At 40.8% G+C, this 15,291-nt stretch overlaps 1 protein-coding gene across 12 annotated transcripts in view; it reads right to left on the reverse strand.

The window, feature by feature from the left end:
* Positions 1–15,291, reverse strand: part of TBL1XR1 (TBL1X/Y related 1) — a 208,638-nt gene that overhangs the window by 18,486 nt on the left and 174,861 nt on the right. For all 12 annotated transcript variants that reach the window (XM_053572381.1, XM_053572378.1, XM_053572369.1 and 9 more), the window contains 6 exons: positions 14,084–14,291; positions 13,300–13,432; positions 12,816–12,957; positions 8,127–8,190; positions 7,944–8,041; positions 6,786–6,846 (listed from right to left, as the gene is read on the reverse strand). In XM_053572381.1, coding sequence (XP_053428356.1) covers positions 6,786–6,846; positions 7,944–8,041; positions 8,127–8,190; positions 12,816–12,957; positions 13,300–13,432; positions 14,084–14,234 — 649 coding nt within the window. In that variant the 5' untranslated portion in view covers positions 14,235–14,291. The remainder of the gene's footprint in view (positions 1–6,785; positions 6,847–7,943; positions 8,042–8,126; positions 8,191–12,815; positions 12,958–13,299; positions 13,433–14,083; positions 14,292–15,291) is intronic.

Consider the following 15,291-nt stretch of genomic DNA (forward strand, 5'->3'; position numbering starts at 1 on the left):
GTATGTAACTTTAATAACTGGCTATGTTAAAACCAAACCCGTTCTTTTTTTTTTTTATTGTTGGGGATTCATTGAGGGTACAATAAGCCAGGTTACACTGATGGCATTTGTTAGGTAAAGTCCCTCTTGCAATCCTGTCTTGCCCCCAGAAGGTGTGGCACACACCACATCTTGCCCCATGCCTCTCCCTCCTTCCCCCTCTCCCGTTCTAAACAAGTGGCTGGAGCATCATACTGCTGAGCCACACAGGGCGTGTCAAGCATGGAATTTGCAACTCAGGACAGGAGCAGTAAGAAGGAAGAGGGAAACTTAGCACATTGATGACTCAGAAAGGAAAATTTAATCAGGACTTTCACAACTATATATAGTAAGACAAGAGACTACAGGCAAGAGTGAAACCAATTTCATTAACTAGCTAAAGACAAATCAGGTAAAACTAATAGCTCAAAAAAGCTAAGGATAATAATATGACCAGACATTAAAAAACTAGTTTTGGGTACGTCTATGATGAAAAACCAGCTATCAAGACACTGCTTGAATTAAGTCAATTTATAAAGGAAATATAAAAACTTGCAAGATAAGGTAAAAAAGAATATTTAAAATGGGAATTTACTACAGAGGAGGTATGAAATGGTTAATAAATATATAAAATATTAACACTGCAAGTGACCTTATGTAAATCATGGTGACATACAAAAATATTAACACAGGCGGCGCCCATAGCTCAGTGGGTAAGGGTGCCAGCCACATACACCCAGGCTGGTGGGTTCAAACCCGACCCAGGCAGCTAAACAGTGACAACTGCAACAAAAAAAATAGCTGGGCACTGGGGCAGGCACCTGTAGTCCCAGCTACTTGGAAGGCTAAGACGAGAATCGCTTAAGCCCAAGAGTTTGAGGTTGCTGTGAGCTGTGACGTCACAGTACTCTACCCAGGGTGACAGAGTGAGACCCTGTCTCAAAAAAAAAAAAAAAAAAAAAAAAAGAAAAGAAAAGAAAAATTTTATATAAAATGTATGTAAAATTTCAGATTCTGAGAACTCTCAACAAGTTAAAAAAAAAATAATCAAGAATCACATACCCTTAGGGCTGGCAAGCTATTGAACTACGTGCTGGACTTCTGACCCCCATCCTGCACCTGCTCTGCCCTCCAGAGCTTGGCACCTGGGCTGTGGGTCTGACTCCCAGGTCTAAGCACTTCCCTGCTGCAGCCTCCCAGTGGCAAACCTCCAAACTGCCCTCCTCTGTGGTTCCCAAAGGCTGGTGGAATGCAGTTTACTCAAAGCAAGAGAGGGGAGATTTAAAGACCTAGCACACTTGGTTCAGGATAAGAGAAACTCTAGTAATGAATACTCCAAGCCTCCCCGCTGGGCCAGGCAGAAACTGGGCCTTCTTCACCAGAAATCACTTCCTTCCTCAGCTTCCTCCCATTTCCCCTTCCTGCTTCCCATATTTCTTTTTTTGTTTGTTTGTTTTTATTTTTGTAATGGTTTCCTTTCTATCTGAGGATAACATATAACCTGTTTTAGAGAAAGTACATTTTTACTTTTAACTTGAATGTAATAATAATGAGTAAATAAAACTATTTTTAACCATTAATAAGGTTGTACAGCCAGGCTTGGAGCTTCATTTTATTTCTGCTTCCATGTTTCCTCACAGATACTTCACTCAAATGTATGGCTCAGGGCCTGCCTGTCTTTTGGGAGAATCCAACCTATATTAGCCAGTAAACAAAAAATACCAGCCAACTTTTACCAGCACGGTGTGTGAACACTGCCTCTGTTTATGTGTCACAACCTCTGCCAGCAGTGCGGGTGACTCATCTGTGCACTCATCAGGCTGCTCCACATTCATCCGCACCACACTCCTCCCGGTGCCATGCAACCCAGCAAGGCTGGCTACAGCAAAGTACATTTCCTAGGCTCTTGGGCCTCCTGGTTTCCAGACAGGCTCAACCTGTGAGGGACACTGCCAGGTGGGTGTCCTGCCAGGGACCCTCTCCTCTACGGCTGCTGTTCCTACTGGACATGCTCAGGTCTCCTGCAGTGCCAATCTCTGAGTTCCTCACATTCCTGTTTCTTGTACTTCCCACTCTGCAACTATTTCTTCGTATTAAATTCTGTTTCTTGGATTACCTGTTTCAGATTCTGTTTTCCTGTCCAGAACCTGTTTCGATAACGATTATACTTTCACTTTAACATTAGATATTGTTACATTAAATATCATTTAAAAAATAATTTTAACAATTCTTTGGTAAATAATTGTTGTAGTGTTAACAAGTAGAAAAGGGGGGAAGGCTGAAAAACATAATTCATTTAGAAAATAAAGATTCAGTGAAATGCTACAAGGCAGCACAGAGCTGATTCCATAGTACAGGAAGGTCTGCAAGATGGCAGAGGAGCTGAGAAAAGAGACACCGACCGAACACAAAGACACCAGCAGGGACAGAAGAGGCAAAACCCAACTATGGAACAAAATAATGGAATGAGGCAAACAGGAGCTATGATCACTGCTTCTGTGGTATCCATGGCCTATAAAATGTAAAGGCTGCAGGCTGACCTAACAGAACATGTGCTTCCCTGCTTTACACTTATTCCTAAAATAAAGCCAGTCTACCCAGTTTGAGTTCTTCAGCACTACATCTCTAACATAAAAGATATTTTTCTGTATCCAATGTGAGAGGTGTGTTTGCTATTACTGGTCTCATTTTACACATGATAAGAGAGGGTAAGAAAAATTAATTTTCCCATTGTTATATAAGTTTTGAAATTCTGGAGCCAAGATTAAAATTTCTGTCCCATTCTGATTTCTTATCCCATATAGTCCTCATAATTTAAAAAGAGAAAGGACAAACCTACAATGGAAGGGGGAAAGGGCACATTTTTTACTCATTTGCTTTAAACAAGCCAAAAAAAAAAAACAGCTTTATGAGATATAATTCACGTATCATACAATTCACCAATTGAAAGTATCCAATTCAATGGTTTTGCTACATTATTAATCTTTAAAACTATGGACCTAAATATATATAAATATATATAAAATGCTAAATCTGCCATTTCAACCAGTTTTAAGTATACAATTCAATGGCATTAATTATTATATTCACAATGTTGTACCATCATCACTACTACTTCTAAAACTTTTCATCACTTCAAACAGACACTCTATAATCATTTCCCTTTTTCCACCAGCTCCTGGTGACTAATTTACCTTTTTGTGTCTATAAATTTGCCTATTCTAAACATTTCACAGAAGAATCATCATACTATTTATGGCTCTGGGTCTGGCTTACTTCACGTAGCACAGTGCGTTCAGGTTCATTACTGTTGCAGTGAGTAGAGAACCTCACTCCCTTTCTGCTCAGCTAAGGACATAGTCAACGAGCAAGATGTCCCACGGAATGGAAGAAGGTTATCTGTGTGCTACAAATCTGTCCAGGGGCTAGTAACGGTGGGCTCGTACAGTGAGAGACACTATCAGGTGAGTGTCCTGCCAGGGACCCTCTCCTCTACGGCTCCAATGCCTACAGGACGGGCTCAGGTCCCCCGCAGTGCTAATCTCCGAGTTACCTCACATTCCTGTTTCTCATTCTTTCCGCTCTGCAACTATTCCCTTGTGTTAAATTCTCTATAAAACCTACAAAGAACTCAAGCAAATCAACAAGAAAACAGTTTAGTAGTTTCTTATCAAGTTAACTACACACATACCACAAATATAGCCTTTCATCTGTTAAGTTTTCTGAAGAAAGTAAAAATGCTCATGTAAAGACTAGTACATAAATGCTGATAGTTTTATTTATAATAGTTGCAAACTGAAAAAATACAAATTCATGTCAACAGTTGATCAGATAGACTGTGGTGCAGCCAAATAAAGGAATGTGCCACTAAAATGTTACAGCATAAAAGAGTTCAAATAATCATGCAGGCAGCACCTGAGGCTCGGTGGGCAGGGCGCCGGCCACAGACACCGAGGCCGGCAGGTTCGAACACGGCCCAGGTCGAGAGGCCACAATAGTGACAACTGCCATAAAAAAAAAAAAAATAAGCCAAGCATTGGGGCAGGTGCCTGTAGTCCCACCTACCTGGGGGGCTGAGGCAAGAGAATTGCTTAAGCCCAGGACTTTGAGGTTGCTGTGAGCTGTGACACCATGGCACTCTACCTAGGACTACAGCTTGAGGTTCTGTAATAATCATTATCATCATGCAGAGTGAAAAAAAGCCAGACCAAAAAAGAGTAGTGACAGACAGGGGATAGGAGAGAGACGTCACAAAGGGGCAGGCAGGCACTTCTGAAGGTAACAGACGTAGTCATTATCTTGAGTGTGGTGACAGCTTCAATGCTGTGTGCACAGGTCAAAACATTAACAAACTGTTCAAGTTAAATATGTGTACTTCATTTTATATCAATTATGCCTCAATAAAACTTTAAAAAAAAAAAAAAGCACAGCTAGAAAGAATAACATGAGTAAACTGAGGCTTATTTGTCTGCGAAAAGACTTCCATTCTATCTACCTTGTAAGGCCACATTCAGGACTACGTGGGATGGAAAGAACGTCACTGCTGGCACAAAGCTGGTGCTCATTAATGTGGGAGCCAATGATGGTGCCACACATACGCCCATTTCAGCTGTGTATCACTCCTAGCGTGTATAAGAAAAGTTTTAGAAGAACAGCCAGAAGGCTAAGAGAATTCTACCTGGGCAAGGACTACAAGCAAACGGTGAAAAGGAAGTAAAGTGGCTAAACAAGAAACGACGTGCAAATGCTCGTGTCAGTAGGCAGGCTTTAATCAAGCTGACTTGCTTTACGTGATGCTTGCAAACTCACTCACATACTACAGAAAATTGTTTGCATCTTATTAGGCTTGTTTAGTCACACAAAAGGAAGAAAGAAAGAAAGGGAAAAAACCACCAAGATGTCTGAAGCTCCAAGTTTCCATTTTAAAGGTAATGCTGTGCCCTTGGCTGTTTATAAAAGGTTATTGGGAAAGATTTCAGAATAACTGGGGTTATTTTAGTCAGCCTCCTAAATCAGAACTCTCCTTAACCACAATAAAATCCTGAAAGCAGCAAGGTGGCACCTGTGGCTCAAAGGAGGAGGGCGCCGGCCCCATATACAGGAGGTGGCCGGTTCAAATCCAGCCCCCGCCAAAGAAATAAAAAAACAAACAAACCAAAAAAATCCTGAAAGCAGCAGCTAAACCATTTAGTACTAAAATTACTACTCTAGTAGTTACTGAGAATCGTGTTACAGTTTAACATCACTTGGTCACCCTAGTCAAGACCCCTGGCCTTCTGATCTCAAGATCATTCATTCTTTTTTCATTCACCAAAGGAGGCAAAATTAAGCTTCATCTTTCTCTGCAGCACCCCTTTTAATAAAAGGATTTGTTATGTGAAATTTGGAGTCAATAAAAAGGCAAATTTAAGGACCAGGAAGACCACAAGTTTCCATAAGGCCCTGAGTTCCTCAACCACAGGGCTGAAAGGGAGGGCAGGTATGAATCGAGCTCTCTCAAGTTGAATACCCGGGCGTACAGTGGTGCACTGCAGGGAAGCTGGAAGGAGCACTGTGTGGGGGGATTAGACTGATCGGATTCAAGTATCAGACTGAATACTTTTTAAAACATAAATCCGTCTTCATCATCACAGCTCCAACAAGAATGGGAAGCCTTTTTATTTCATGTACACAGGAGGAATGACTTAGATATGTTACCCCAAAGTCAGAGAGGCCAGCAACATCTAAAATTGTAGGAGTTTATAAAATTCTTTACATGTATAATTAGTTTTATCCTACTAAACAGGCATTATTATTATTCCTGTAGACCAGTGATTTTGAATTGGCATGCCGTGAGAGGATCTTAGGTGTGCTGCAAAAATTTTTAAAAGATCGTTAATTAAATTACCCTGTTTCCCCGAAAATAAGACAGTATCTTATTTTAAGGTGTGCTCCCAAAGATGCACTAGGTCTTATTTTCAGGCGACATCTTATCATTCCTGTAAGTAGGTCTTATTTTCGGGGAAACAGGGTATTTTTGAAAGAAGTTCAAAATAGTAAGTGTGCTGCAGAAGTTTTACTACAGGTTCAAGTGTGCCGTGAGATAAGAAAGGTGGAAAAACATTGCTCTAGACAGTGAAAATGAGGCTCAGAAAGATTAAATGACGTGCTTAGTCCTCAAGTGTAAATGGACTGAATGACATTCATCTCCGAAACTTCTGATTAAAAAAATCTATGCTGGCTTGGTGCCTGTGCCTCAAGTGGCTACATCCCAGCCACATACACCAGAGCTGGCAGGTTCAAATCCAGCCTGGGCCCGCCAAACAACAATGACAACTACAACCTAAAAACAGCCAGGCATCGTGGTGGGCGCCTGTAGTCCCAGCTACTTAGGGAGGCTGAGGCAAGAGAATCGCTTAACCCCAGGGCACTCTACCCAGGACAACAGCTTGAGGCTCTGTCTCAAAAAAAGAAAGAAAGAAAGAAAGAAAGAAAACCTATGCTATCCTGGAGAACATTGAGGGAGTTCAAAATAAAGAAAAAAAAAAAAAATCTGTGTTGGTCTTATTGTATCCTACCACCCCCAAGTGCACCAGGCTGCAAATGGCTTCTTTACGGTGCATTTCACAGAGAATGCCTGATGGTTTCTGACAATTAACAGTCTGAATGTCATGAAACATCAACTTCTGAAAGGTCTAGTAACAAGACTGGTACTTGGTATTTCAAGATTTTGAATGAATTATATGCTGTTAAAAGTTTAATTAGTAAAACAGAAGAAAGAAATTTACCTGAATGGAAGGGAAACTGCTGCTTGGCTTCACCGGTGTGTGCGTCCCAAATAATCGTGGTCTGAGGTTAAAAGGAAAAGAAAAATAAATGGCCATGGAAAGGAGTTTATCACAGATACATAAATTAGATGCCTAACTCTATATTGAAGCAATATTAAATGTCAATGTGGGTTTATTTCATCCCAAACAGTACAATAAGGCTATACTCACTTTGGGAGGAAATCAGTTTAATTTTTCCCTGATGATTTTGCCTCAACTTCAGATAAAAGCTGCTGGCTGTCCACAAAGTGCCAGGCATTACATTAAATTACTAACAAACCCCACAGCAATACTGTATTTAATATAAGATTCTTACAGCTATTTAGCTATAAGAAAGAAAAGCCTCAGTTAATAACGTAATCAGTTAGTTCCCAATATTGAAAGATTCTTAAAGCCTCCATTTATATAAAAAAGCGGCTTGAATTTTGACGATATTTAAAACAAGGACCTGAAGTAAAGTTTGGTGGCAGCGACCCCAGCAGGGTTTGCCCCCCGCCCAGCACCCACCTGTCTCCCCTTTGTTACTTTAAACCTGAGCCAGTTCCTCCCCATGTCCCTGGGTGACACAAACCTCAGTCATCAGCACATCCTTTTCTAGAGGTGCAGCAGAGGAGAGGACCCCAGGAAAGGAAGGGACTGTGTTTTCTGCTCATACATATTCACTAGTCTAGTTAGGTGAAGAAAACTAGGCAGATGGTGCATTTTTTGAAGTTTCAATTAAGTACCAAGAGTTAGGCTAACAAATGGCTCCAGTAGCTCAGACAGAACCACGCCAGAGCCACATCCACTGATAAGATAAACCAGAAACCATAGAAAATGTAGAAACCATACAAGTGAAGCAAAAAGTGCAGGAGCCATGACATTCATTCTGGCTCAAACTGTAACAGAAGTGAGGAGCAGTAATATGGATAAGGGACACAGGGCGTTTTGATGAGTAGATTTAGGAATGAGCTAACAGAAAATCTAAGAAAGCATTTCTATTATCATCACAAACTCACACTTGAATTTCCCAAATGTGAATGTTCTATTTATGTGATTAGCAGAGAAGAGGAAGTAGTGCTTTTAGTTAAACCCTGTAATACATTAACCTTCACAAACTTAATTCAATTTTCTTTTTACCTTGTCTACTCCAGCACTTAGGATAAAATTTCCTTTCTTATTCCACTTTAATGCAAATATAGGGCCTTTATGCTGCCCTAAAGTGCTAGCAAGGTTACCTAGAATTCAAAAAGAAAAACATGAAAATTACTTCCAACTGCATATTAGATAACAACAAACGAAAAAGAAAAACGCTTCATTTACCATCTTTAGTCCATATTCTGGCAAATCCATCATATGAACCAGTTGCTAGAAGTGTACCTTCACTCTGTCAGAGAAAAACATTTTTCTATTACATAATCAAAAAAAGACACTAACAGTTAACCAAAATATTTCCTGTCTAAATCCTAAATACACTGGCACCGGGTCCCAGGGGAAGGGCTGTGGGGGAGGCCAGAGCCCGGAGCTGGGCCCGGGCCGTGCAGCCCCCAGGGCTCCAGGTTAGGGGACAGTGATGACTCCTAGGATGCCCTGGAACGGCTCCTCGGCCCAGGGAGTGCTGCGAGGTACATTCAGGAGGAGGACGCCAGGAGCCCAGACCTTCCTGCAGCGTGGGGCTGCCTTTCCCCTCCTCGGGGTTTCCCTCCCCAGGGTGATCCTTCTCTGCTCTGGCCCTGTTGCCATTCTTGGGGGGCGGACTCCAGGGACCACGGTTTCTCTTCCCAGAGCCACACACAAGTCGACCTGGGGTGGACATTCCTGCGGGGTGCAGTGGACAACCCCCAATTCCCGGGGCACGTCTCCTCTGCTCTGCCAGGCCCTTTACTTGGTCCTTTGAGGATCTTACCTGCTAGAACCTGAATGAACGTAATAGCTATTTAAACATCGCTTTGGAACACTGTTAAGATGCCAAGGTTCAAATATTGTAAATCATAATTATTTCCTGCTCAGCCTTTTAATAAAAATAAATAAATAAACAAATCCTAGATACAGCAGACCTTGACATTCCCTGCTTCAGAACTTCCCAGTTTGCCTCTTCGTGAGTGCTACCAAAGGCCTACGGACCAGCGTTCACTGCAGCGAGCCCTGCTAGACGCCGCCTCACCCCCAAATCTCAGCAAAGCAGTAACTGCTGGGGGGGACTGGTTTGTCAGCATCACCACACTCATGTCACACACACCACAGGTCTCTACTTTTTCACAGACACACACATCTAAGAATGGAGGTAGGGTGGGTAGGTTAGGAGGAATCAAAATCATAATTTTATAATGACTTAATAGATATGAAAAAGAAAAGTCTTCCTAAATATTTGGCTATGATTAAAAGTTTTTGCCCATCCTTCTATATCCTTTACTTTCTACAAAGTGTGCATGATCCATACATACCTCGTTGTTTCAGATAACAAGATTCTTTTTTTTTTGCAGTTTTTGGCCAGGGCTGGGTTTGAACCCACCACCTCCGGCATATGGGGCCAGGGCCCTACTCCTTTGAGCCACAGGCACCACCCAGATAACAAGATTCTTAAACATTTAAATATTTCTTTGTTAATTCCTTCCCACTCTGAAATATTTACCAATAAAAAGAGCAATGCAAGGAAAAGAACCAGGGAAGAGTGAGGCTGACCTTACAGCGAATGAAGAGAGTACAACTGTTTGCTCTACTGAGAGGAAAAACCCATAAAATTTTCTCTACATTTATATTCCTTGCCTTGATGATGGTGTCACAGAAGGACAGATCTCACTCGACGCAAATGCAAAAGTTACAGATCAATATAAGAGGCTCTTGTGGGAATGAATCAATGTCACTTAGTTATAGAACAGAGCCCTGACTTACTTGGTGCCTTCTTGAGGTTATTCGGTGAGGGCATTCCAAACAAAAGCATACATTTCATACCTTTCAAGTCTTTTTGTTGTTAAGGCAAGTGACCAACAAATACTCTGGGAACTGCAGATTCTGTTAGGACCTGGAAATCCCTCAGAGTTCTACCTGAGCAAGAAGGAGCCATGTGGAAAACGGCAAAAGCTTATTTCCAGATTCTGTACAATGTCAAGTTCCATCTAAATTACCAGTCTCGAAACGTTTATTAGGTCATTAAATCTAAAATGTCCAATTTTGAATTAAAGTTTAAAGTGGATTACATCTCAAACAAGAAGCAGTAGAATTCATCAAAGTACGTGCCCAAAGCATCCACAGTTTCCCTATCTCAAGGGTAGCAGCATTGCGTATGGCAGTAGCAAAGAACCCTGAATGAAGAGTGAGCGACGATGGGATCTCAAACGACACTGTCCACAGCTTGTTGGGAACAGAGCATCATTCCTTTCAGGAAGCAGTCCAAAGCCTCGAAGTAGCAGCAGTCAGTTGGTGCAAGGTCCGGTGAACATGGTGGATGACAGTTTCCAAGTCCACCTTTTGTTGTTTCAAACAGCACTGTTTGTGCAACATGTGGTCCAGTGTGTCTTGCAAGAGGATTGGCCTGTCTCTAACAACCAATCTTAGCTGCTTAATCATAAGCATCCTCAGCTCAGTGCCCGTAGCTCAGTGGTTACAGCACCGGCCACATGTACCAAGGCTGGCAGGTTCAAACCTGGCACAGGCCAGCTAAACAACAACAACTACAACAAAAAAATAGCTGGGCATTGTGGCGGGCACCTGTAGTCCCAACTACTTGGGAGACTGAGGCAAGAGAATTGCTTCGGCCCAAGAGTTTGAGGTTACTGTGAGTTGTGACGCCACAGCACTCTACTGAGGGTGATAGTGAACCTCTGTCTCAAAAAAAAAAAAAAAAAAAATCATAAGCATCCTCATGTCCAATTGTCTGCAGGAGGCACCTGCTGGACTGACCGGATTTCATGAAGCCATAGTGGGTAATCCCAGTGCTGGACCACCAGATAGACACCCTCAGTTTTTACTAAAGAATATTCAGTTTGGGTCTGAATATGTTCCAGCACTTCTTCTTCATTCATTCAACGTACCAGATGCTTATGATTGTCTAAAAGAATCCATTTTTCATCACATGTAACAACATGGTACAGAAATGGTTCACCTTTATGTTGCGACAGAACAGAAAGGCAATGTTGGCGAGGATTTCTCTTCTCTCATTTAATTCATCCATCTGTCTGCTTCTTTGCCTTGACAATTTTACCTCCACTGTCACTGGGACGTTAACATCAAACCTGCTGCAACTTCACACGCAGGTTGAAAAGGATTCTCTTCCACTCTAGCTTCTCTTGCTCATCATTATCCACCTTAGTCTCAGATCATCCACGTGGCTCCATTTCAGACAAAATCAACTTCTCAAACCATCGACATACCGTGCGTTCATTAGCCATATCCTTCCCACACGCTTCACTGCTATTTTGAGCTGTGTGTGGTGCATTGGTTCACGATGGAACTCATATTGAAAAATAACACAAATTTTTTACTTATCCATGGTTTAAAAAAAAAATTACTCAAAAAAAATTTGAAAGATAATCACAAACAAAATGTGCATTTGAAAGAATGAGGATGTATCTTCACATTTAAACACACATAGTGTCAAAGTGAGATGTCAGAGATACCAAGGGTCAAAGTTAGTATTTAAAGAAATTGGACATTTCACACTTAACCTAATTGTTCTAGACCTACTCAGGTATTAGTAGAAAAAGAAAACTTTAAAAATTAGACATCTCATAGGCTCTTTACTTTAGTAATGGGGAGGAATTGTTAATTGAGGATATTTTCTCCTTTTTAGTAAAATATTCAAGTTCACAGTGAAAAAAAGCCAAATGTAATATAACTTGTAGTTCAGAATCGCCAAGCTCAACAAATCAATGTTCATTAATCGTCCTTTTAGGGTAAACTGTAAGATTTCACTAAACTAACACGATTAGGGGGCCAAGTAGCATAGACAGCTATCAGGTCTTTGGTCTAAGATATAACAGGGAAGTCTGTTAGTTCTTCGTCCTGATCCTACAAGCAAATTACACTGCAAGGTGCTAACCCCTTTTTAATGTTTAGAATTGTCAACACTTTGCAGAAGGAAAAGGTTAAACACACTGCTATAAATTCTGGAAGAGAATGTTAAAAACGTCTACCTACAGACATCCTGAAAGAATTTCTCGGAAAACTAAAAATTTAAAGTTGGCATAGTATTTTTTTTAAAGATAGATCTCGGAATGAGATTGGAGATCCTTTGGAAATTCCCACACAAGTTGGAGAGGCCAGAGGAAAAAAGAATGTTCACCTGCCAATGAAAGGACCTCTAACTCCTGCTATTTGTTACAACACTTTACGCTCTAAGGCTGAGAGGCTAGGGACAGCACGTAGGGAAGAGACACTGGGAACAGAAAGGGTGAAGATGTATGAACAACAAAAATCAAACTATTTTTAAGTCAGAGTGGGTTAGTTACCCTGAAAGATGTTGAGTCACATATAGGATCTGAGAATTCTCAGATTCCAAATAGTCAGAATAAATCTTGGAAGTAATCTAGACTAATGGCCCCTAAAAGACAGTTGGCAATGAAATTGTATCAGTTCACAACACAGTGAGAAAAACAAGAATATATTTTTTGCTATATAGATTTCTTTTCTCCCCCAACTAACAGTTCATCTGTTAAACATAGAGTATGTTGTCTGTTAATCTAATTGTTCTAGAATTTACTGTTACTACACTAGGGATAGTCATCTTTTACTGCATTTATGTGGGTGCCATTTTCACGCTTCCACTTCATACGTACAGAAAATGAAGCACAGAGCACAAAGGAACAATTCTACCCAGTGAATGCTGCTAAATGAGCTGTGGGGGCAGCACTGGACCTCAGTCGGACTGCTCCACAGCTGGGAGTGGGGCCTGCCAGTCTGTCGTCAGTAGGTAGTGAAATCCAAGAGTATCTGAACAAACTCTGCCATCATTCTGGGCTCTGAGGGTTAAGTGCATCAGTCACGTTATACCTCGTGAACAACAGGGATACTCACATTCCAATCTAGAGACGTTACATCCTTGTTGCTCGGAACGTCTTGCCCTCCTTCTCGTATACAGTGTCTGAGGACTAACTGGGTGGAGCCACTAGTGCTGTTCTCACTAAGATTCCATATTCTTGCTGTTGAGTCCCCAGACCTACGAAGTACAACGTACTTAAAATTTTCACGACATTCTTAAGTATCAAAGTCAAAGCAACCAATTTATATCCTATTACTAACAAGGCAAATATAAACTAGATTATCAGGGATCTGCATTTCTAGTATATTTTCCATTCTACTTTTTGGGGCCTCCCTGAGCATTGCGAAGTAGTTAAGTTTAAACAAAACTTCTAAAATTACTTCATGAAGAAATAAGATTTGCAGAAACAAAATGACTACAAATAAGCAACAGAAACCTGAAAATATATTTATAAAATATGTTAACCATTCAGTAACATCTTTTAAAAAGCTATTTTAGTTACCACTTTGAGAAACATACCCTGATGCCAAGAGATCACTAACAGGGTTCCAGGCACAGATAAAAACTTCAGATTCATGGCCCCGTAACACAACTGCTTTATTAGAAGGAATTTCAACATCCCCATCCACTTCCATCATATCAGTGTGATTATCTGCATTATGAGAAACAAGTGGAAAATTCCAGTTAGGTCATATTACAACAGCCTGAGAGGAAAAAAAATTCTTCCTTTTCCATATACAGTATAAAATTTTCTGCTGTGTCATGTTAAGCTAAACATGACTATATACTTTTGTCACATGGAAAACAAATTCCTATCTTTAGTAAATCATGATCATGCTATTTTTGAAAGTATGTGTATGATTTTGTGTTTAGAGGGGCAGGAGGAGGAATGTGAAAGATTATACCTAAACATGGCTAAAATGATAGAACGGTTTGAATTAAATATAGTGTATACCAACACCATTCTGAGATTCTGCCAGTAGGGGCTGCTGGTATCATTCACATAACATTAGATTTGACTTTATATCTCAGTGTTGGACTAAAAGCTAGTATTATAAACTTTATTTAGAAATCAAATGCAGATGTAAAATTTCACCTAACAATGGAAAAAGGATTTCGAAATATTTCTAAAAGAAAATAATGTCAATAAAAGTAAATCTAGTTTTCTGGAGCTTTAGTAATTAAAATCTGAATGGTGTGATACAAGTTAGGGGAACAAGTTGGTGTAAATAAACCACATGAAGTTATTTCAGTTTAGAAGATGGGACATTCCAGTAAAGAAACATATTTCGTCCCAACTCACTTGCTATAGTGTGTGCTCCATTCTCCTCCCCATTCGCTGTGTTTTCTCCGTTTTTTGCAGACCCCTGTTGGTTTGCGGTAGCAGCTGCGGCCTGCTGCTGTGCAAGCTTATCTCTATAAGCCTGCTGTCTTGTCTGCACTACATCAGGCATTACGGCATCTATCAGGGACAGAGACTCTATTGGTCGGCCATCAAACAAGGTACCATCCTAGATTTGGAAAATTGTAAGAGAAGAAAAACAAAAGGTAGTATTTAAGGTTATTTGTATTCATGCATATCAACAACATAAATGACAATCTTTACTCTAAGAAAAACAGTTTTAGAAATTTTCAGAACTCTAGTGCAAAGGAAAGATGTCAGGAGGAAAGGAACTACGAGAGGCAACTGCAAACAGCTGTTTAAACTCTCCTCTTCTCTTAGTTTATGCTACTGTCAAGCTACACAGGCAGAGCCAAAACCTAAGTCACTGGTGCAAATGGAAAGGCAAAACAAAACGCAGGCCCAGATGACAGACCTCCAGATTCCATTAGTCAAAACCACCACTGGCGGATGGCTGGTACATGATCAGTAGCCTGGTGCAATATGATACCAAATGTTTCTTATAAAAATTCAAAAACTCAAAAAATAGCTTTGTCAGACCCAGAAGTTTCCTGTGATTTGATTAAAATATAAAAGCAGAAATAGACTTTGCATACCATGCCATACAATCACCTTATTCTGCTAATATTGATATGGAAGCAAAAGTTTTAAAGATTAGCTAGCTAGTCAGTGGAAATGGGGTCTTTTAAACCCAGTGCTATTCACAGTGTGATCCAAGGAACAAAAGGACTGCCATCACCTAGTAGCTTGTTAGAAATGGATATCCAAACATACAGAATCAAAACTCTCCGAAAGGGAGGGCTTGGGACCCACAGTTATTAATAACCAGCTCTAGGGCTACCAGGTGAGGTGTGCCACTGTAACTCACAGGCTGCTGCTCTCTAAATGTTACAGAGCTGCTGCAACGTTTCCAGAGCTCAACTCACTAACATTAAGAAGTTCACCGTAGGTAAAGTTTCTCCTAGTAGGCATAAGAGACGCAGACACAGAGCATGTCAGAAAGAGTGGGAGTCAGCCAGGACCGTGCTTGTGGCACGCCTGGTCCACATGGACTGGCGAGTGGGAACCACTGACCAGCCCAGGGTAAGACGGTGAGCTGTGAGCCACAC

Source organism: Nycticebus coucang, chromosome 20 (genome assembly GCF_027406575.1).
Source record: "Nycticebus coucang isolate mNycCou1 chromosome 20, mNycCou1.pri, whole genome shotgun sequence".
NCBI classification, from domain to species: Eukaryota; Metazoa; Chordata; class Mammalia; order Primates; family Lorisidae; genus Nycticebus; species Nycticebus coucang.